The sequence below is a fragment of the Heptranchias perlo genome, chromosome 16, assembly GCF_035084215.1.
Source record: "Heptranchias perlo isolate sHepPer1 chromosome 16, sHepPer1.hap1, whole genome shotgun sequence".
Taxonomy (NCBI): Eukaryota; Metazoa; Chordata; class Chondrichthyes; order Hexanchiformes; family Hexanchidae; genus Heptranchias; species Heptranchias perlo.
In genome coordinates this window covers 48863600-48887450 of record NC_090340.1, presented here as the reverse complement: position 1 = coordinate 48887450, position 23851 = coordinate 48863600, and the positions used below count along the sequence as shown (strand labels likewise).

The following is a 23851-nucleotide window of genomic DNA, read 5'->3' as shown; positions in this document are numbered from 1 at the left end:
ACAAGATAATATATTATTATGTATCGTAAGAGTCATGTCTAAAAGTCTTCACAGAAAACAGTACGAGAGTACTATAAATGAGAGAATTAAAGTGATAGGGGTTGTAGAGAGTAAAAAGAAAAATATCATTGACAGATGTTAAAAGTTGAAGCACAATGCACCTTTCCATCATGGAGACCTAAACAATATGTTCAGTATACGTTAAGCATTGCCATATTTATTTAAGCTTAAAAGCCAAGGTTTTTTTTTAAAAAATCACTTATTTCTAAATCATAAATCTTCACTTTGCTCAGTTGGCAATACTCTCACTCGAGTCAGAAAGTTGGAATTTGAACCCCACTCCAGGACATGAAAATATAATCTAAACTAATACTGAGTAGTACTGAGGGAGTGTTGCATTGCTGGAGGTGCCAACTTTCAGATGAAGCATTAATCACATCACACTGTTCAAAGGGCACAGGGAGTGCTCCTGCTATTGTGGCTAGTGTTCTTCTTACAACCAACATCACCAAAAAATGTTTAACTAGTCATTCATCTCATTTGCTGTTTATAGGCTCTTGCTGTGTACAATTGGCTGCTGCATTTCCCTTCATACCAACATTGACTGTACTTCAAAAATAATTCATTGTTTGTGAAACCTTTTGAGACATCCTGAAAATGTGATAAGTCTCAGGCTGAACCAGACTGCTCACAATCTCGGCGTCCTATTCGACCCGGAGCTGAGCTCCTGATCCTATATCCTGTCCATCACAAAGATCGCCTACTTCCATCTCCGTAACATCGCCCATCTCCACCCCTGCCTCAGCCTAACTGCCACCGAAACCCTCATCCATGCCTTTGTCACTCCCACACTCAAATATTCAGGTGTTTTCTTGGCCAGCATCCAATTCTCCACCCTCCGTAAATTTCAACTCATCCAAATTTCTGCTGCCTGTATCCTACTACCCTGCACCAAATCCCATTCAACCAACACCCCTGTCTTTGCTGACCTACATTGGCTCCCAGTCTCCCTATGCCACAAATATATAATTCTTATCCTTATGTTATCAATCCCTTCGTGGCCTTGCTCCTCCCTGTCTCTGCAACCTTCCCCAGCCCTACAAAACCCCCCACCATTTCTCTGACTCTGGCCACTTGTGCATCCCCCTCTCTCTTTACCAGAACATTGGCAGCCATGCCTTCAGTTGCACAGACCCCAATACTCCGGAATTCCCTCGCTAATCCCCTCTGCTTCGCCACCTGCTTTAAGGCCCTCCTTAACATCCTATTCTTTGACCAAGCTTTTGGATGACCCTTCTAATATCATCTTCTTTGCCTCGACGTCTATTTTTTCCTTATGACTTTGTGAAGTGCTTTGGGACATTTTTTCTACATTAAAGGGGCTACATATAAGCAACTTGTTCATGAGAAAAGGAGTCTTTGATGGCTTGGTCTGATTATGCCTATCTGAAATTGAAAAATAATTTCTTAAAATGAATAACCATTCTCTTCAAGAGTTCAAGAATTATTTTTGAGAAACTTTAGTCATTTACCTGGAGGTTTGTAATGCATGGAGGATGAACATAGCGATGTGCCATCTCAATCTTTGTATTTATGATTTATATATAGGAAAATTAGTGAGATGTGTTATTAAGGCATGTAAATGTAGATAGCTAATAAAAGGGGAAGATTTTCTCTGAGTTTTATCACACACAGCCCACAGAGGAAATATTTCTCATCTTTTAGCAGACAATACACTATTCCTCTTTTATTCAATCCATCTATAATTCTAAATTAGTTTTAATCAAAATTCAAAATATTTGAACTATATAAATGCTTAGGGTTATTGTACAAGACTCAAATACTCACAGTCACCCTACTTTGGTTAGTTGTAATTTACAGGGCAGAACAACCACCTTGCATCACCCTCAGAAGGGTTAATGTTTGAAAGATTAGTTATTTGTGGGATCGAGATGTATTATGCTTTCTCTTTCCATAACATTTCAGTCAGAAACTCAAAGAAACACAACGCTCTAAAAGGGAGCACTCACCCCAGCTAAAGTCAACACATTAACAAGCTAACTAAATCTCTAAATCAATCTCCCTCCAACCCAAAATGGATCAAACAAGGGGATTGAACTTTACTGACTATTAAAAGTTGAAGTGAGTCTAATCTCCCTCCATTCTTCATTAGATCAGACAAGGGCATCTAACTAGAAGGTAAATGGATGGAGTCCAAATTCCTTCCAGTCCTCGGTAAATTTGGCAGTGAGCTAAAGGGTGTAATGACCTCCCTTGACTTTGGTAATAGCCACTAGACTATCCAAGGGATTCTATGACAGAATCGCTGGGGATATTGAAACTTCATGAAATTAAAAACCCCAGGACTGGAATAACATTAAAAGTTGGACCTTCTAACCAAAGGATTGGTTAGAAGTAAGAATTGTTTACTGAGGAGTGTGCCCCTGTCAAGAGACCTGGGAATAGAAGACCAAAGCAACAGATAGTGGAAGAAAGAAAGGAAGACAAAAAAGAGGAGGAAGTTCCTGAATCAAAAAAAGCAAAAATATAAGAAACAGAAGCCTGTTTGGGAATAAAATATAAAAAATGCACTGGAATGTATTTGAGCAACTTGAGGAAATTGCTTAAATAAATCAGCATCAGTTACATTGAATTCACTGAAAAGTTAGATTTGTTACAGTAATTGCTGGATGAAATTTGCCAATAAATCAAAATGCTTTGTTCAGAAAAAATTTCTTTGATAAAATATATTCAAATTACCAAGTCTGATCAGAATGTAGGAGCAAAGAGTGTTCACTTGTTAGGAGGGGTATGTGGTAATTGTTACAGTTTTAGTTAAACTTTCCCTTTGCAAATCCTTCAGACGTTTGTGATCGCCTTGGTAATATGTTCCCACTCCTCTTCCACCCCCTTTCCCAAAACAACTACAAAATGGTTCATCCTGAGATGTTTGTATTTTGAGTTTGAGTTTATCAGAGGCAGCACGTGAAAATTTACCTGAAGTAGAACAGTGCCCCCAGGGATGGTGAGCTGTAAACAGTATTTAGGTGCATTCTCCCATGACAACAGCTGAACATCCTCAATAGCACTGTATGAGATGGCATTCTCCATGTAACCGGCGGGCTGCAAAGAAAGCAAAAAGTATTCCGTATTAAATGACCTGTTTAAACAATAGGAAAAGAAAAATCAATTATTGTACACTTTTCTTGCAGGTGCTCAGTGATGTCAGAGGTTTAAGATGTCCAATATTGCCTGATTCATTTGGATCAGTAGATTAGAACTGGGCATGCTGTGCCACTTAATGGTAGGGTATGGGCTCTAGCCCAGTGACTTCATACAGTGCGATTTCCCAGTCACAAATGGAGCTATCTCGGGAGGAATCAAGTCATAAGGTGTTTTTCCCTGAAAATGGGAGAGAAAAATCTGGATCACTGTCAAGCACAGTGTACCAGCTGGGTCAGAATGGGAGAAGTAGAGGTCTGCAAGTGACTCACCCATTTATCCCATCATTGGTCAACTGTTGCAAGATATTGCATGGAAAAAACTCAGTTGAGAAAGAAATAATTTTCAGCAGGAGTTTTCTTTATTCGTTCATGGGATGTGGGCGTCGCTGGCAAGGCCAGCATTTATTGCCCATCCCTAAATGTCCTCGAGAAGGTGGTGGTGAGCCGCCTTCTTGAACCGCTGCAGTCCGTGTGGTGAAGGTTCTCCCACAGTGCTGTTAGGTAGGGAGTTGCAGGATTTTGTCCCAGCGACGATGAAAGAATGGCAATATATTTCCAAGTTGAACATTATCCTAAAGTAAACTATTTTATCTTCAGACGAATATCTATTTTTTTTTTAAGACCGTTTGAAGCACAAAAAGGCAAACAAATATCTGATCAGATTTAGCCCTGTCCTACACTCGGTGTCTTACACTGAATTCAGGCACCAACCAATGCTAGATGCCCTGCTGACACCGAACAAGCACACACATGAGCAGCAAGTGACAACAAACTGCTCTTGACAACAAGATGGGCCAGCAATGAACATCTGAATCTTGACCTGCAAAACCCAGCAATGAGAATCCTGCACAGGAAAATGTTATGTTCCTAGTCAAAAATGATAATATTGAATATTTATGTAGAGAACAATCTTTTCTCTATAAACTGCAATTTACCTCATTCACACATGTGGCAGATGCCACTGTGCTGCACCCCATGGGGTAGATTTTGACTTTGTGCGATTGTGTAAAATGGATCATAGCGAGTCGGCAGCCCATTGTACATCTCTCCCAATTTTTGTTTCCATTGAAGTCAGTGGAAATAAAAGTTGGGAGGGATATAAAATGGGCTGCCGACTCGCTATCGCTTGTTTCACACGATCTCACAAAGTGAAGATCTACCCGCAGAAGTTTGAAACATTCATATAAATCAATAGCAGTCATTAGTATTGATGAGCAGCTGTAATTTCTCAGATTGAACATTAATTCTTCTTATGGAGCTGATGGGAGGGTAAACCTGCTTAAAATCACTCTCATGAGTATCTCGACCTGTTGTGATCAGATTTGTGACAGCCCTCACCTACCAATACTTACTGTCCAGGCTCACACCTGAAAAATGGCCATTTGGCTGAGGTATTGGATGGCTGATGGCATCTGTGGAACTGTCCCCCAGCAATACTTTGGAGAAGAAAGGTAGGGGAGAAACCAGAACTACAGATTGGAGGAAAAAATTAAACAGTTCTCCAGTTAACAATCACCACAATTAGCCTGCCATGAAAGGGCTTACAGGATAACCACCAAAAAACCATCTTAGGTGACATAAAAGTAGAGTGAAGTTAGAGGGGACCGTGACAAGGAGAGATGTTTCCGATTTGACACTGGTGTTTTTTGGAGGAAAAATTTAGGAGAATTCAATTAGCTATCCAGGTTTTCCATAACATGCTGGAGGCTTCAGCAACCATTAATATACTCTGTCACATCATGCCAGCTCTACCATGTCCAGTATATCATGGAACAATTAAAACATAAAATCATATGGATACATCAGGGGTGTCCAAACTATGAAGCACAAGCTCTGGTAATCTGGCCCAAGAAGACTAGACTCCATTGTTCTCATATTTGTTATCTGTTGGTTTATCCTGGTTGAATGTTGTAGACCTAGAGGTTCGAAAGAGGCTCATCTTAATCCTGTTGCCTCATTGGTGACAAATGCTAAAATCAGAATGTCACGATCTATTGGTATCCACAGCTTGGTGTATGTAAATTAATGGAAACATTCATTTAAGCTTTGTATGTGGCCTGTGAAGCTCAATGTTATGTACCTTAATAGTGCACAAAACCAAAAACATGGACACACCTGATATGGACTTCAAAATGATATGACAATTGGAATTGAGTTTAATTCAATCCCCTGATTCCAATGGCATTCAGGAACAGAGCAAGCTTTGTTCTCACAGTTTATGATATTATTAAAACTGCTCAATATAATTTCTGCTTGTAACTAATGGGCAACCCGTCATTAATTAACCTTACTTGTTAGTTTTCTCTCATGCAGGTTCTCACTCATGATGGTTATGTTTCCACAGCCATTGACATCCCTGGAGAACTTTATCCAAGTGACCAAATGTGAATCCAGACAGCGAGCAGGCTATTCAACTAGTCAGCTCAATCCTGTCTTCACTCAATGTCCACACAAGAGAGCATTCCAGCAGGAGTCACCAGATGATACCCAAGAAGAGGAGTCCAGGTTAATTTTTTTTCTCTTTTATAGCCCATGACTGCCTGACATCAGCTGGGTGTCAAAACTGGGTCCTTTTTACTCTATGACTTATTATTGCCACACCAAGTATTTCGTTTACTCACCTCACCATTGGATGAGCCTCAATCATCTGTAATTCTATGCCTGTATGCCACACGCTTATCCACTACTTGAGTGATAAGCAAGAGTACATCAACTGCAGATACTATGGTGTGTTGTTAATGTATTGGGAAGTTTTGAAAGCAAGCTGAGCTCAGCCTAAAATAGCTGTTCTCAGAACGCAGCTCAATGTCATGTTACCAGGCACAGTGGGCGAAAGTTTTGGGAAATTTGGATCACAACAAAAATATGTTTGTTGTACATTTTACATCATCCTGCTCCCATTTGCTACGACATGTTTAATTTGTAGGGCACTGTGTGGGAAGGGCAGAGACAGTATACGTCTACTGAGACACTGCTATTGCAATTTTTGAGGTCTGATGTATAAAATGACTCCGTTTTTGTGAAGCAACGACACATTTTGACAGGAATTACACTATTGTATGGACTACATGCTTCTCACAAAAGGTTGGCCAGACACTTTTGTCAAACAGACAAAAGCAGCTTTAATTCTGCTACATAGCCTTCTGTTCCAGGGAGGAAATGAACTCTGTATTTGTAAAATTCCAAGAGGCCAGTTCTTCCCCAGCGCACAAATATACAGGAAATAGATTGAAACTGGATCATAAAAGCTCATTAAACAGCACAACATGGTGGACTACAGTACTAAAAAGAGTAGTTGAAAGTCACAACTACTGTAAGGTGTAAGGTAATGCAACAAGTGTAAAATATTACTGGGCAGATATTATAGGTGACACAATAATATCCCTTTGCACACCCATGTTTTCCAAGTTGGCAGTGTCGTGAAGCAGGTGCCTTACTGACAATGTAGAAAACGAGAGTTAAATTCCCTGCGTGTACGTGCGACCAATCAAAAAACGTCCTTTAATCTCTAGACTTGTGGAGCAATTGGAAGTGTTGAGAAAAAAAATGTTTCAAAAAAAGAGACTATGAGGTAGAGTTTCATCTTCACTGCCTGAGTGCTAATCAAGCAGAGCAGAAATGAAAATTGAGTGGGTTCTATAAAGGGCAGCCGATCCACTCAGCCAGATTACCACCAGTTGGCGAAGACAAAAATCTACCCTGTAACTTTTTGACATTGGAAATAGTTAAAGAGGCAGTGTCATCATGGAAAAATGTTTGTAAATAATCAAACAATGCAGTGAGTTAAAGCTCATGACTGTGTCACTTAACTGTGCCATCATCATAATAAAAAGATCTTATTGCTCATCAAACAAAAAGAATGTTTACCAAATACTTTCTCGTGAAGGCAGTGCCCTTAACAAGTTCCAATGTCCAAAAGTTGCAGCTTTTTCTTAAAAGAACATTTCTTTCCAGAGGAATAGTATAGCTGCGCAAGAGAAACCAATAAACAAATGCATGTTGACATGAGCTGACAGGATAGGGCCTCTTCATGAAATGAAGTTAACCAGAGATCCAGCTCCTACTTCCAATATTCTATGAAATGTTTATGTAGCAAATGGCCCCCTCCAGATAACACCAAAATATCAAATGAAACAAAACAGGAACAACAACAATAAAAAGTGCATTCCGTGGTAAATGACCAGTCCTTTTTTTAAAATTAGAAATATTTCACTTTTATGTATTTTTTCGGGAAAAATGCTCATGAGCTTCTTGTTCATCCTTGACACAAATAACCGAACAATATCTTAGCCATTGCCATATTAGACATGAAAATAGTGCTTGTTTGACAAATCCAGTTACTTTTTCAACTTGAGTGAGGATTAAAGTACGAGAGAGTTAGTTAGATAGAGTATTTACTCTGCTATGTTTTTTTAAATAGAATTCTCAACACAGTTCTGTGTAAGCAAATATAAACCTGGTGGCAGGAAGTAAGTAGTAATTTGATAACAAGACAAGCAACTCATATTTAGAGCAGACAGCAACCACCTACTAAGGGTAGCACTTTAACCCTTTCAGGACTGTAGCTGCATCTCTGTACTCTTATGAGCAAAATATGAAAAGACTGAAGACTGCAAATACTGCTTACTATCAAAGCTGAGATGAGATTATTAACAACTCACACAAACGTGATGCACAGCTGCCTATATAGGGGCTTGATTCATCAAGGATCTTGTTTTTTTTAAAAATTGTGCTCATCAAGCTGAGGGATGTTAGTGCTGGGGAATGGAACTCTTCCCATTCCAGGCACACAGCGCCAGCATCAAGCATTCCCAAGTCAGGTAAAGCACAGATAGAAGCAGAGTAAAGCTCCCTCTATTCTGCTTAAACAATGTGCCTCAGTCCCAACCTCAGAAAAGCAACCCCTACTGCACCAGCGTGACTTTCTTTCTAGTTCTCACACCAGCCATCCTGCAGACTCTCTTAGCAAGATTGCCATTTAGTGCTGAATCAGGGACAGTTTTGTGCTGCAGATCCATGCCCAGTAGGAACCAGACTGAGACTGTCTAAACATACTTCAGGCAAGACCCTTACAGCCTACAGACAAAGAAGATTTGCATCCCATCAGTGTGGCCTGGATATGAACCCAGATCTGAGAGGTGAAAGGCTGGTATCTAACACACTGTATGCAGTGTGTCATTTACTGTGCTACCTAGTTCCCAAGGATCCTGATTATGCTCACTCATACTCAGAGTATGCTAATGCCCTTCCTTCTCTCTGAATTTTTTTCATATAGTGCTGGATAATTGGAAAATTTAGGGGAATAGTGGAAATTCAGTGGCTACTGAAACCTTTGCCCAGTATCCTGCTAGGTGGTATAAACAGGTTTATTCTTTTATAAACAGACCTTCACGTGTAGAGATCCAATAGCCACTTTTACTTTGCTCTACTGCCATTTGGTAAACGGTGCACGGGACTTGCCCAGTTGGTGGCAATTTGAAAGTAAACTTGCCAGATTCACCAAGACAAGCTGCCAGGAAGACAATGGTATATAAAAAAAGGGTCCTGCCGGCCTTATCAAATACAGACAATTTACACTGGGTCTGTGCTGCTTGTAATAGAACCACGTGTCAGGAGCCAGCAGCACCAGAACGTCATTTAACCAACATAAAAGCAGCTAATTACTGCCACTGTTGTAACACCATATTAACAGCTGTGTCTGGTCCCACTATGAGCGCAGTAAGTAGGTTATAGATGAGTGAGAAAAATCAAAATAAGCACCAAACCTTCACTTTGCATTAACAAGACAAGATTTCAAGCCAGTCCTTATTTTATCACCTATTAACTTAACAAAAACTAAGCCGGCCTAATGATAGACAGATTTGATGGGGTAGATGGCTACATTAATCATGCTTCATAGTTCTGTTTGCTGGATTTCTTTAATACACTATGCATGTGTGTAATAATATACATAACAACATATGGTAAATGAACAATTATTCAACCTTCTCTAAGCAAAGTGTTTTTCAAAGGATGTGGGCAGGGTGTATGGAACATTTGTGGCTGGGGTAAATGTTATGGAATAAACACAAAAACTGAGGATTCTTTTGCAAGAAGCTCTAAATAATGTGCATTATATCACAAAATATGCTCCAAGCTCTGTTACATACAACACTGTCCGAAAACATTCCATAACAAATGCTATATTAAAGACCGCTACTGTATTACATTTGCTTTCCCCAGCCCAGCTCCACCTAATCCCTTGGATCCATTTCAAACTCGCCCTTCACCCTCCCCCATAAAAGAGGTTTATTGTGAAATGGTTGAAGTTGATGATATTACTATTTGACATCACTGGGAGCAGCCTGTGGAATGTCGAAAATATTAACTTGGTGACCTAACCTTCACAGCTCACGACTGGATGGTAAACATCCTGCTGCTAGAAATCTCCTCCATTTTTTTAAAAAGATAGAAGACAAACGAGAACAACACTTATGTTTAATGAGGGTGTTTTGGGCAAATTGAGTTCCTGGAATAGGTGCACACAGCCCCAAGGTTCCTCAGCTACAGTTAGGGTTGCCAACTCTGGTTGGAGGCATTCCTGGAGGCTTGATCATGTGGCATTCTGACCATGTGACATCTGATCACATGATATTTGGTCACATGACTTCTACAAATGTTATTGCATTTACCTTATAATGGTTGGGTCCCCTGTAGTTGAGTTTTCTCCGTTGCCGATTCTCCAGCCTCCTCTTGACTGGATTCCACGCGGTCATGGCTCTGCGGGAAATTTAAATCATTGATCTCCCGGGCTGCTAGAGGCAGCACTCAGGGGAGGAACCCCCAATTCCGGGAAACTCCCAGTCATTCCGGGGAGGGTTGGGAATCCCAGTTACAGTGCCTTATGTTGGCCTCCAGGGCAGGCTCACACTGCTGAAGATTGTATACAGCTGCAATGTGAGCTTTCAGGAGATGGTTTGGACTTCAGAAAAATTCAAAATTCATTTTTTTACCATCAAGGGGAGTCACTGATGCAATAGCACACTTGCCAGGCACATCATTTTGCCCTTTCTGTACCTTAATGGGGTAAAATGATTCCAAAGGCACATTACCATGACAAAACAGGGCCCTTTAAGCAGGAAACATGAACAACTCATGTTAGGGATTATTGCCACTGCCTTCTACTCTTCCACACTAAACTGCACCAAGACCTTTGAACTCAATTCACTGAAATTACACAGTAAAGCAGGACTAATTGCATACATGAAAGAGCAAACGGGATGTGAATGGTCTGTAAAACGCCATCACATTCAGGATAACGTTATTTAATTTGCGGGTGGGACGCTGAGTCAAGGCCCATTTTTATACTGAGAAAAACAAGCCAATAAACTGTGCTGAGAGAGAAGCAGATTACTGGTCTCTGTTGATTAAAGCCAACATGTTCTATTTATTTTGAAATTCAATAAAAAAAACAATGTTGCACTAACTATAAACAAAATCCTTTTGAAATCATTCAGAAATCAATGGAAGTTTAAGCTCAGTCACACGGTCCCCTCTCCTTTTCTCACTCCATCTCTTGGCACAGCATCACCCTACACACTTTGTAAAATTTGTGACTGATCTATGTTTGAAAGATGTAGAAAATTATTCCCAAGACCGTCAAATAATAAATTATTTTTGTGCCTCGAATTTTTTCTTAAATATCACACCTCTGTACTAGAATGATATTGCTGTTCTGATTATGCCTATAGCTGTTTTGTGATTGTGCAGTTCAAAAGATACTGAAGACCCACTTCTGTGAGCACTTTTATAATGAAGAGTGCTGTCAACAGCAGACGCCCAGGACTCCTGCTATCAACAACACTCCTTCATATAAAAGGACCTGATCCCCCAGAGTTCCAGCAGCACCAGCGATCCAGACCGTGGATCTCATAAGCTGCGTCTCATTGTGCCTCCACTTACAAATGAATACGCAGAGCCGGATTCCCCTCCCTTCTAGCTATTGATATTGGGAGGCATTTCTTTTTCCAACAAGCCTCAATTGAAGCAGCTGCGCACGGAAGTTCCAGGTCTCTGTTTGAGCGCTGCCCCCCACCGGGACTTCTTATGATACTGCAAGGATGCCTTTTAAGCATTTGTATTTGAAGCCACAGCAAGTGAGAACTGGGCAAAGAAAGTATGATCACAGGCTGAGAACAGAGACTATGAATGGATCAAAGCTTAGAATCAGACATTTCGGCGCTGAGAATAGGCACTAAAAGGACCATTGTTACCACACCTGACTGATTACGTGATGCGGTCATTTCATCACCAATCATATCTGCTGCGACAAATTGTTTACTTTTAGCAAGATTTTGGTTATATATAAAACACATTGCAAGTGTTCACACTGCAGCTGATATGGCATGTGCTGTAGTCCAATGTGTTGAACTTGTTTTCAAAGCAGTTTGTTCTTGATGGTTCCAAGAATTCAGTCTGCATTAAAACATCCCAAAGTTGTGACAGTGTCCCTTTAAGTTTTAAAATACCAAACTTGGGTTGCTAGTTCTTAGATTACTAGACCTCTCTTGTACTTTTATGCTATATTTATGTATGTGTGTAATATACTTTATGAAAAGGATAAAACTGCTGTGATAATATTATTTTCCATATTTCCACATGTATGTCAACTTTGGCTGAAGTTGATATGATCAGGTCCAAACGTGATCTGTAATTACGCAGATCATCCTTTTCCAGATTTCCCCCAAGACAGATTTCCCAAAACATTACTTAAGATAAAAAAAACTTGCATTTATATAGCACCTTTTTATGTCCTCAGGAGAGCCCAAGGCATTTCACAACCAATGCCTTACTTTTGAAGTGCAATCACCAATGGATAATCCTGCAAAGTAATGGCAGCAGGTTAAGCCTAACGTCATGGTGACCAACAGCAGATTCTTTGCCAACTTTATTACTCAGCTATAAAAGTGCAGGAGTGCTGAAACATATCTGTTAACCCCTCTGCATTACTGTTTTTCTTCTGAGAGACTGTCCGAAATAGCCAGTCAAAAACTCTTGCAAAATAACTTGGACTGCTGACTGATTTATTTAGTGGGCTAAAGTGTCTGTTTCAGCTGGTTTTAGTTCTTGTCAAGCTGCATTAAATACATAGGGCACCAAACTGCCCTGGTGTGATATAACAGGCCAGAAATCGCGCAAAGTGGTGAGGCAATGCTCACCGCAGCTCCTGCGAATTTAATTAATGAAAATACTTACTGCGGGGTCTGTGGCATTGAATTGCTTGAATTCGAACTTTAAGCAAAATGTGCGCTATCAACCCAGACTCTGCGCAGCGCGAATTGCAGTGTGGCTGGAAATGTCTGTGAGAAGACACACCCACAAAATCTATCAGGAAGAGAAGTCACACCCACAGATTCAGGCTGCATTGCTCAAGCAGGCAAGCGGACTTCATTCATTTAAAGTTAATATTCTGGATGTCATTGTAAATAAAAAAAATAATTTTTTTTTATAAAAAGCCAAAGAAATAATTGAATTAAATTAAAGAGACAGAAGGGAAAAGTAAGAAGAAAATTTTAATTTAAAAAAAAATGTTTTTAATGACCAAAGGCTGCTGGGCAGATAAGTAAGTTTGCGTTTTTTCAATGATTTCTCTGATTGCAGCGTGTGATGTCCCTTTAATTCGAAGCTGTCATATCATGGGCGAACCATTAGGATCAGGTTCACGATTTCCGTGTTTTATTGGGCATGTGCAAACGAGGGAACTTGCTCCTACAATTCATCACTAAAACCTGAGAGCACTGTTGAGCTCCTCCATTATTTTGGGAGCAATTTCTGGCCCAACATTTATAGAATTAGTGAAACTGATATGTAAGAAACAATAACAAGCTTATGGATATGTTATGTCGATTTTTATTAATTCTTGGGATGTGCGCATCACTGGCAAAGCCGGCATTTATTGACCATCCCTAGCTGCCCTGAGATGGTGGTGATACAATGGAGTGGCTGAGAGGCACTCACATTGATCCATGAGTTGCATAACTGTGGTAACATTACTTAGACTATAATTTATTTTTATCAAGATTTTTTTGTTGCATGTATGAAAATGTTTCATCCCTGAGGGAATATCAATTTTTTTCAAGGCAGCTGATAAGTGTTCCACTGAGGTCATGTGATGCACTTTGTGTGAGGTCTATGATGTAGATTGAGCATCAGCAGCAAATGAGGAAATGAAATGGAGAACACGTAACAATGGCAACCAGGTCAGACAGATGTGGAAATGTGTAGGAAGTTCAGTGATATGGCTCAAAGAAGGAAGGAAATGAACTAATTGTAAATCAACGGAAGTAAAGAAGAAAGGCTGGGAAAGAAAAAAAGAAACTAACTTTCACATGATTAATAAGCAAGGAGAGAATAAATGATGAACAGGAGAAAATAAGCTTTTTGTTTGGATGGGGGTTACGTTATTTTCCTATTTTTCTTTTCTTCCTTTCTTTCAGATGGGAGGTGGTGGGTGGTGGGTCTGGGATGGAGCCAGATGCTGCAACCTGCCTTTCCCACTAAAGATGGTGAGGAAAATGTGGCCTGCAGCTATGACTCCTATCGCATGCCCTACCCATTCAGCTTCCCACTATTCCCTCATTACCATCACTACCCTTACCTCCTCCCTCTTGAACAATCCACTCAACTCTTGTATCCTCCTTCTCCCTTGTTCTACTGTCACTCGCCTCACCCTTAACTTTACCAAGAAAGAAAATGATGGATGAAATTTTTTAAAATCTAAAAACATTTTGAATGACATGTGGGAAAAAGATAATGTAGCACCACGTGACATTTGACAGAGAACCGTGACAGGCAAGTTGTAAAATTAGCATTGAAGCTCCTATTAGAGCTCCACCCAGTAGTGTAGCAGGTAAACATAAGGATGGACATTTGAACATGGGAATCTGCATAGTAAATGTTTACATAGCAGTTTTCAATGGAGCACATAGGCTTAAATAAGAAATTTAATATACTGATCTACCATGGCGTTACATATGGGAGTCAAAACTAAGTGTAGTGTTCAGAAGGAAGCAGAGTTAAAAAATGAAGGACACACAGATGTAATTAAGTCCCCATTTTAATGTGCTGCATTCTATCCTTAAAAATCAAAGTATTATATAAAAATATCATTTATTGTTTAAAAAGCAACACTTGCAGCAATTTGGGAGGGAAAGTAGAGTTTGCCATAGCATAGGAGGTTTTCTGCAGTACATGTTGAAGAGGTGGGAGGTGCTACAGCACCACCACAGGCAGAAGGGTGTAATTACAGCATGACAAGTTTACATAGTCTGTCACCATTATAAATATGCACATAGGAATTTATAATGGAGATGTGAGCAGATGCAAGGTTTTTTAAACAAATTATAGATGTTATAATTAGTAAGTGATTATAATGTGTTCCTGTAAAAAGATCCTGGTCCACTCCGACACAGTTGAAAAAAAGTCTCAGTGCGGTGGAATCTGATAAATGAACAGCACACTGCAGAGACTGAAATCTCAGGGCACAAATCCCTTTGTTATGAGTTCCCGTATTTTCCAAACCATTTAAGTGAGTTAAGATGTTACCATCTACAACTGAGCTGAGCCTCAATCTACTTAAAGTACTTCATTCTTTGGGAATGACTCACATTGTTTTTCACCAAGCAGCAGAGTTCACAGGAATAAGAAATATATGAGCAAATTATCGCTTTCGAAGAATTCATTTCAAGGCATTGCTGAGATTCCGGGATTCAATTATTCAATTCTTGTCAGTGAAGTTTCTTTGATGAATGCACTGCCTGATGTCAATGCTGAAAATCAAACATCTCCTCCACTTTTTTGTCTGCTGTATCAACAGCAGATAATCTAGGTCAAATATAGGGCAGGCAGGTTTTTTTATTTTCCCTCCCAGTTTTCTCTCCTGAAGGCACTGACATACTGCAGTATGGTTTCAGGGATGCCCACAGTACACCAGAACCTTCCACCAGTGGTTTAACAGAATCACTCATATTCATTCCGTTAGGGTGCATTTATACCACAGGTTTAGCATCAGTGCGAAGTGGTATCCACTTTGTACTGATACTGAACTTGCAGTGTAAATCCAGAGCCCAGACTTCTGATCACTAAGAAATAAGAGAGCATTGAAGCGCTGGATGAGCTACTAAGTTGATGTCCAATAACAGGGGTCTGAGTTATGAGGACAGACTGTAAAATCTTGGGCTTTTCAGCTTACAGTGGAGGCTTCTGAGAGATGGTCTTATAGAGGTATATAAGATTGTTAAGGGCATAGAAAAAGTTATCCCAGAATATTAACTTTAAATTAAACTGAAGAAGTTGGACTAAGAAACATGGGTTTATCTAGTAAAAGTTAATTTTAGGACAGGTATCAGGAAATACTTCACACAGAGGAGGTAACTTTAACAGCGTCGGGAGGGAAATGTTAGGATCTCTCTCTAGATGGATAAACTAAAAGGGAACAAATGGCCTTTCCTCATCCATAATTGTCTTGTGATTCAAACTGACTCTAGAACAAAGCAGTCAGATTCTGGTTGCCACATGGAGGGTGATTCCAGTAAAATGTCAAACCTGGTTTACAAAGTACTGATGGAATCCAAGGAACTTTTTCATTATAACTTATCCTAAATTTAAATGTTTAGAGGGTAGGGATTCTCCCCTACTCATTCTCTAAATATTGAAATTTCTAACTGGTGGTGGTGGGGGGGGGGGGTGCGGGGAAGAGCTGCATGCAACCTTGTATCTAAGCACCTCTTAAAACAGGGCAGGACAGTTACAAGTTCCAGCCAGGCAGGATCCCAGCAATGTAAACAGGGTAATACTGCTTGGCTAGAACCTGAACTAGCTGCAGTGTAATTGCAACCTTAATAAATGGCACTAACTTTCTACAGGTTTCAGTTTAAGCTGCTGTTCACACACTCTTATCCACGTTGCAACAGTATGCATATACAGGCTTTAAAAAGTACTTGTAGCTGGCTCGCAAAAAGTACAATTTCTACATAAATATTCTTTCAATTTTGTCCAACTATACTACTGCACCTAATATACCAGTCAAGTATATGCTGAAATTCAGCTAGAAAGAGAAAGAGGCATTGCCAGGATATTGTGTCTCTTCTCTGGTATGTCAAGGGCGCTAATGATACTAACAAAGTGTTATCTCAGCCAAAGCATCCAGGAACGGAAACTCCCTCCAATCTCTGCCAGATGAAATCAAGTATTTTACATGCAGAGACCACCTAGCTGCCCTAGTAATGATTAACTTTCAACACTTTGGTGACACCAGTCCTAACATTTCCATAATAGAGCTTTTTGTCAGAAAAATGTCATCATATAATCATATACTTTGCCGAGTTACGACAAAAAAAGTGCTTTCTCCAGCATCTTTGGCAGGCTTGTTGAGGCCAAGGGAGGATTTTAGCAGCAAATCTATTGCGTGGGCCAACTCCCAGCATCACAAACAGGTCAGCTACTGGAGACTCCATTCCATACTGAGCATGGGGTTGATAAAAAGTATCATATGTTAAAAAGCCAGTATTGTTGGATATTCAATTATATCTCTTCTCAAAGTAAGCCTTTGTTAATCCCTCATGAACGTCTGATGGCAATAATCATTAAGATGAAAAAAAATTGCAATTATGGGGCACAGTGCCTAGGTACAATATATCACAATACTAAGACAGTCATCCGGAAAGAGAAATGCTGGGAATTACCAGATCAGTGTACATATGTACGAGACCACAATCCTGCGTTGGGTGAAGGCAACCAAACAAATTAGACACCTGCCAATGTCAGGGAGTTGTCCAGCCTGATTAAATACAGAACCCAATTTTATTTGAAAATCGTTTAGTCCTTAAACGAAGGAACAAGAAAACCCTGGTCAGTTCCATTTGTCACCTGCTTTCATTCCTCTGACAATTCCTTCCAATGACCTTAAAATCTTCAACAAATGTGACGAGAAACCCTTTCTCATGCACTCACATGTTAGGCTGGCTCATGACAAACAACTGTCCTCTGTCGGATTGTCTACCGTCAAAATCTTTGATGACATCAAAGCAGACATTTTATGTATATGCAACCATTTTTCACAGTCTTTGCCATTAAATGTGGTGGACAGCAAATTCCTTTATACTTTGTATAAAGGGAATTTATATCATTAGAATGAATGAATTTTTGAAGTTCTAGCACTGCATGTTTGCCTATAAAATTTTAGCTGATAAAAGGTTTGATTAGAATATTTCCTTCCTAAAAGAAAGACTTGCATTTACATAATGCTTTTCATGACCACAGGACGTCCCAAAGCGTTTCACAGCCAATTAAGTACGTTTGAAGTGTAGTCACTGTTGTAAGGTAGGAAACACAGCAGCCAATTTGCACACAGCAAGGTCCCACAAACAGCAATGTGATAATGACCAGATAATCTGTTTGTGTGATGTTGGTTGAGAGATAAATATTGGCCAGGACACCAGTGAGAACTCCCCAGCTCTTTACGTCCACCTGAGAGGGCAGACAAGGCCTCAGTTTAATGTCTCATCTACAGGACAACACCTATCTGACAGTGCAGCACTCCCTCAATGCTGCACTGGAATGTCAGCCTAGAATTTGTGCTCAAGTCTCTGAAGTGCGACTTGAACCCACAACTATCTGACTCAGTAGGCAAGTGTGCTACCACTGAGCAACAGCTGACACCACTGCTCAGTAGTGTTTCATATAGTGACTACGTGCTTATAAGGCAAACCTTCTTATACTATAAGCTGCACAAGACAGTGAAGTTCCTGTAACCAACTGTTTAGATTAATCTGGAATGTTGCAGGATATATCACATGAAATAACATACCTTCAAGTCCTAAGTCATACATTGATTACTAGATTGAGTAATACACTCAGTGCTATATAGTGCTGCACCACATTTACCTTCAATGTCTCTCAGAAACATCCCAAAAGTGCTTCATATAAAATCAATGACTTTGGAGTGCAGTGACTGAGGTTAGGTAGGTAAATGTAGCAGCCATTGTACACACAGCAAGATCCCATAATCAGCAACAATAAAGCCTCAAAAAAGAAAGAAAATATTCTATATATATTCTAAATGATAATCGATACCTCAATGAGGCGCCCAGAACCCAATTGATGGATTCAGACAAAGCCCATAAATTACTCACATTTGAGATGTCATCTGAACCCTTAGACTCCGGATTACAGTCTAGTAATTCCCTTTGAGGTATCAGTTATCCTCTATAATTACAGCCACACACTTAGGAAGCACTAATTTCTTACTTGCCTCCTATGTCTCATGCTACAACAGTGCTTCTAATTATATCTTGTGAATGCTGCAGTACTTTTTAATGATATGTTTGAAAAGTACTCACCCTTTAAATCTTGAGTTCCACAGTTGGTTAACTGTGTTGCAATTTTCAAAGTTAAGTTTGATGAATTTTCCATTCCTCAGATTTTTTAAATCCATGCCATAAGCTTGTCATAATTAAGGGCCCTCCAACTGATCACAGCAACAGCAGTTTCCTATCCTGGTGGAGATAAAATGGCCCCCCAGATCTGACAAGAGCTCTGGCAGCTGGGTAAAGAAGGTCGAGCAGGAAAGCACCTCCACTTCCTTGTTGTTTTAAAATGGATATCTGGAATGTTCATGTAGAAAAACATTATTCCTTTTTGCCAGCCTGTTGTTTTCTTCTCCACTTATTATGTGAGCCAAGGCAATGAGTGTTGGTAGGCTGGTCAGCCGTGTAGGGCATCACATCACAGCTCAGCCCGATCCACACACACAGACTTTTCGCTGAATAGCAGTCAGAAATTCTAGATTAACTAACTCACTACAGTCAGGGGATCGAATCTGGGGCATTCCCTACCTAAACAGCTCAGATTATCTTGAATAAAGTAAGCTTTTATCCATTTTAGTAAAAACATTATTTAAAAAAAATCTGAGGTGCACTGCAGGTTAACGCAAGAAAATCTCATGTCTGAAATTCCAAACAAAAGTCTGACTGTACACAAAAAAAGACCCAAGCCACCGTGGGGGGTGGGCACAAAATCCAATTTCGACAAGGGCGCAAAGCAGGCGGAAGCAGATCTGCTGCCCGTTATACACCCCGCTGCGGAGAGGAGAATCCGCCGGGGTGTATAAGGGGTGGTCGATCCGCCAGCGCACGTTTTGTGCTCCCGCAGAAGTTTGAATTTCATCCCCCATGTTTCAGTAGAACATTTATCTGAAAGACAGAGAATGGAAGGAGCTGACAGGCAGAATGTCATAAATCCCTATTAGCCTTGACATTAATAGTGACACTTTGCAGCTGAGGACTGCGAGGCTTCTAGTTGACCATACAAGAGGTGGTTTCATTTAATGATAAAACTATTCAAATCATCACATGAATACATGGATAGGAAGTGTTTCCGGGCAATTACGCATCCTAAAAGTTCAGGTGAAATAAATAATTCCAGCTTTATGTTGTCATCTGAACGCTGAGATATGTCCCTGACTAAACTATATCACACCGCTACACTGTATAGAGTACACCCATCCCCTCCATACTAGCCAAGCAGGAAACTCCATTTGCACTGCGGACACCATTACTATGCATTACTATGCAGTGCTGCGGAACTCATTTGCTACATGTATTGTGGGGAACCTTTTTCTTTAACGGCCACAAAAAAAACATACAAACATGCAGTTAGTTAAAGCAGCAGTACTCCCTTTTTTCCCAGTTATAAACAACCATGTCAATTCCAGGTTAGTTTTTCTCTTGCAGGTAGTTGATTTCAGAGCGAGGACACAATCCCTAAGTTAATAACTGCAATAAAATATAGTTGAAGTATACGCAACAAGAACATGGGAGGGAACTATTACCGAAATTAAAGACGGGGCAATTAACCTTTATCCTACAGTATATCAGTGTCAATACTGCCAATAAAAAGACACAGAGTAATGAACACTCCAGATTTAATAAACAGTGGTTGCTATGAAGTGATTAGTTTGTCCAGATGACACAAGCTTGGCTAAAGTACTGCACCCTCTCCCACCTTTTGTCAACACAATATAAAAATGTTCTCATAACATTCACTCATTTGTAAAATCTATAATTTACTATGCGGCAGCATTGTGTACAGTATGTGACAGAGCAGGTTGTGTGCACTGGGAGTTGTTTTTCAAACATAACATAAAGAGCACAAAGCCAAAAGGTGTTGCTGGATTTGACCTTGAGAATGAGTCATGGTTCTGAGTGCACAAGTACGTTTCTGAAAGCGACAGATTCTAGGGAACTCTGAGCCACACCATGGCCCATTTGAGTGTACTAAGCTGCATTTCATCAATTGTTTCAGAGTGCATGTAATTTACTTCACAAAGTGTCACACTTTATACTTTCCACCTCTTTAAAGTCCAGGGGCAACCTCTGGTTTCTATTTGATCCTCAATTTTTAACGTAAGGCATCCAATAAACCAGGTTAAAAAAATTACATCGAACAGGAAATTACATTTAGACAGTAGAGGATTCATTTATTGTGGCCAAAATCTCTTATTAAAGAAGATCTTATGCAATGTTTCTCACAGTAAATCAGATTATATGCTGTTTTACAATTATAGGAGCGTTATATCTAGCAACACACAATGTATTATTCTGCTACTACGGCGAGCTGTGTTTAAAGTGTCCTGTCGCTTTAAGGCCACAAAGTCTAATTTCGGTAAGCAAACAAAACCTTAAGTCAATCAGTTTAACTGGTGTTTGGTGAGGGACATTTGCAGATTAGAAGGTGCTTGTAAGTTTTCAGCTCCAGGCAAAGAAAACAAAATATCATCAAATGTTTATCTTTTTATACTTTTGACAAGTTGAAGTGTGACAGACATATCTCAAAAACATATACATGATATAATTATTCTTACCCCATCTTTTCCACTCCCCTCTCCTCATGCTGGGCTATTGGTAACTCTCCAGTAACTTGCCCAAGTGGCCATTCTTCATGTGTCAACTTATTCACTGTCAAGAGGCTATTCAATCTGAAGAATATCAGCTGAGCAAAATCGTGTCAATGGACACACAAACACACACAGACCCAGACACACTTTCCAGCTTGTGTCACTAGCTTGTATCGAGACAGTGATCAGAAATGGTATCCCTCTGAACTAACTTTGACTTAAGAGACTGCATAAACTCTTTGCAACAATAATTACAGAACAAAATAGTGACTTCCTTAAAAATAAAATGATATTTGAAATGGGGGTTCTTAATTATATAGCTTAACAAGGCATTTTTGGTGGTGGAACTGCTAATATTGTAATTCTTGTTTCTAACTACCTTATTTTTTTTTAATGAAGTTATCTGCCATTAGGGAACAGCTGCATCTTTGCACTAGACGAACGACACTACCCTGAGACTGTGGAATCAGCCCGTTGGCAGGGTAATGGAGGGGAGTTCGACGTTGCTTCTGACCCATGCAGTGTTTGATCTGAGATGATGCCAGTAACACGGCAGCAACTAAATGTTGCATCCCTACATTAGCAACCCAACATTATCAGCCCCATTAACAAGTTCACAGGTACAGAACCGAAAGAATCCTTTAACTGATAAATCAAATTTTGGATTCGATGTGTTTTAACCTTTTTAAAGGAATATAACAAAGCATAATAATTATTAAAAGTGGTAACTAGATACTTTCTTTCTGATAAAGTAGATAGAAACTATTTCCTCTGGTGGGGGAGTCCAAAACAAGGTGGTATAACCTTAAAATTAAAGCTAGGCCATTCAACAGAGATGTCAGGAAGCACTTCTTCACACAAAGGGTGGTGAAAATCTGGAACTCTGTCTCCCCCAAAAAGCTGTTGAGGCTAGGTCAATTGAAAATTTCGAAGCTGAGATTGATAGATTTTAGTTAGATAAGGGATATGGAACCAAGGCAGGTAAATGGAGTTAGGATACAGATCAGCCATGGTTTAATTGAATGGCAGAACAGGCTCAAAGGGCTGAACGGCCTACTCCTGTTCCTATGTTTCAGGAACAGTACATATGATGGCATCTTCTCGGGTTCTCGATGTTCTGTACTTTTTAAACTTAAGAATGCTCAGTAGATGGAATCAAATTCTAATTATTTGAACATGTGTGCATTTGCAGAGTTGAAAAGACTTTCCAGTAATAAAGCTCTTGGGATTCCTTCAGGACCCTGCTGTATGCCAAAGCAGCTTTTTATATTAAACAGCCCTGTTTTTTGGTCTTTGGTTTCCAATCGCATATAATGATTTTTGTTTAGATTAAAATAAGCAAATGCTGTATTAAAACAAAAAAACTGATCTAAATAGTTACACAGGCATTGCTTTCTAAAATGGAAGCTGAAATATTTCCTTCTTTTAGGGTCATGAATTGTTCTGGAGTGTTGAGAAGAAATCAGGAGCATACAGGTACACACAGCTGCAGGAGTGAACATGGAGGGGACACAACAGAAACAGTGTGAAAACAGTGCAACAGAGCAGATTCATGAGAGGACATAATGGAACACAGATAGTGTAACTTCAGACACTAATGACTTGCTATACTGCGGATAATATATGAGTGTCATTGGAAGCTTTGAATGCTTATTTTTGTCTAAATTCAAAAAAATGCTCCATTATGTATCGCCTTTGTTGAATTTCCTTGAAAATATATTTGGTCACTTCAGTGGCTCATTTTAATGCATCTTTTCTGTGCCATCTCAAAACAATTTTTAAATGCATATTTACCAAGACACAACGTTGTCATTTTCCAACTTTCAATTTCATATCAAATGCGTTTCCATTAAAACACAAGATATCAAACCCCTGCAACGAGATTTACAAAACAGGGTGGGGGGGGGGGGGGTGATGGAAGAGGAGAGTAATTTCAGTGTAAAGTTACCCCACTCCTCCTTTCTTTTCACAGTACTGTAGTTGAAGGATCCATCCATGATGCCCAGAAAATTGCCATTACATGCAAAAAAGTGGATGTACTTTGTTTTACTCAAGAGGCAGGAGGATGGAACTCTGTGGAATAGATCCACTGACTACCATTGATTTCAATGATCTGTATGCAGACTCATTGGAAAAATACATTTTTATTTTTAAACAGTCCCTATTGAGTTCTCATCCATCTTCTCCCCTATGGTACCGCCAACGCTAGACTTATTTTTGAAACCAAGTGTGCCCTGCAACTCAAACTACAATGTCCCAGTTTTGTAAAATGTGCTAATTTAAAATCTGGTTATCTGGGGTCAGAATGGAACAAATTCAGATCTACTTGGTGGTTTCTGAAAGAATCCCGCCCCAATCAGTTTGACCTCAAATGATGGGTAACAAGTAAAATAATTCTTGAAGCTGGTAAAGGAATCCAGATGTGAACTTGAAATTTACAAAATGGAGTTTTATCTGTTGGTAATTTAAGGATAATCCTTCCCCTACTACATATATAATGTAATACAAACTATGGGAAATGCAAACATGACTCTACAAAGACGACTCAATGGTTCATTGTTCCAAGTGGATTTTCAATTTAAAGATGTTAGTGCAGGTAAATGGTCAGTAATATAATCTAGCAAGAGAGAGTATAACCACCTCTCCTTGACATTCAACAGCATTACCATTGCTGAATCCCCCACCATCAACATCC

General features: G+C 39.7%; 1 protein-coding gene and 1 long non-coding RNA gene across 5 annotated transcripts in view; one reads left to right on the top strand and one right to left on the bottom strand.

The window, feature by feature from the left end:
- Positions 1-23851, bottom strand: part of cmip (c-Maf inducing protein) — a 208830-nt gene that overhangs the window by 92168 nt on the left and 92811 nt on the right. For all 4 annotated transcript variants that reach the window (XM_067998093.1, XM_067998094.1, XM_067998095.1 and 1 more), the window contains exon 2: positions 2998-3123. In XM_067998093.1, coding sequence (XP_067854194.1) covers positions 2998-3123 — 126 coding nt within the window. The remainder of the gene's footprint in view (positions 1-2997; positions 3124-23851) is intronic.
- On the top strand, positions 5623-22645 carry LOC137333355 (uncharacterized). Its single transcript, XR_010965873.1, has 3 exons — positions 5623-5729; positions 21556-21776; positions 22586-22645. It is a non-coding gene; the product is annotated as an uncharacterized lncRNA (long non-coding RNA).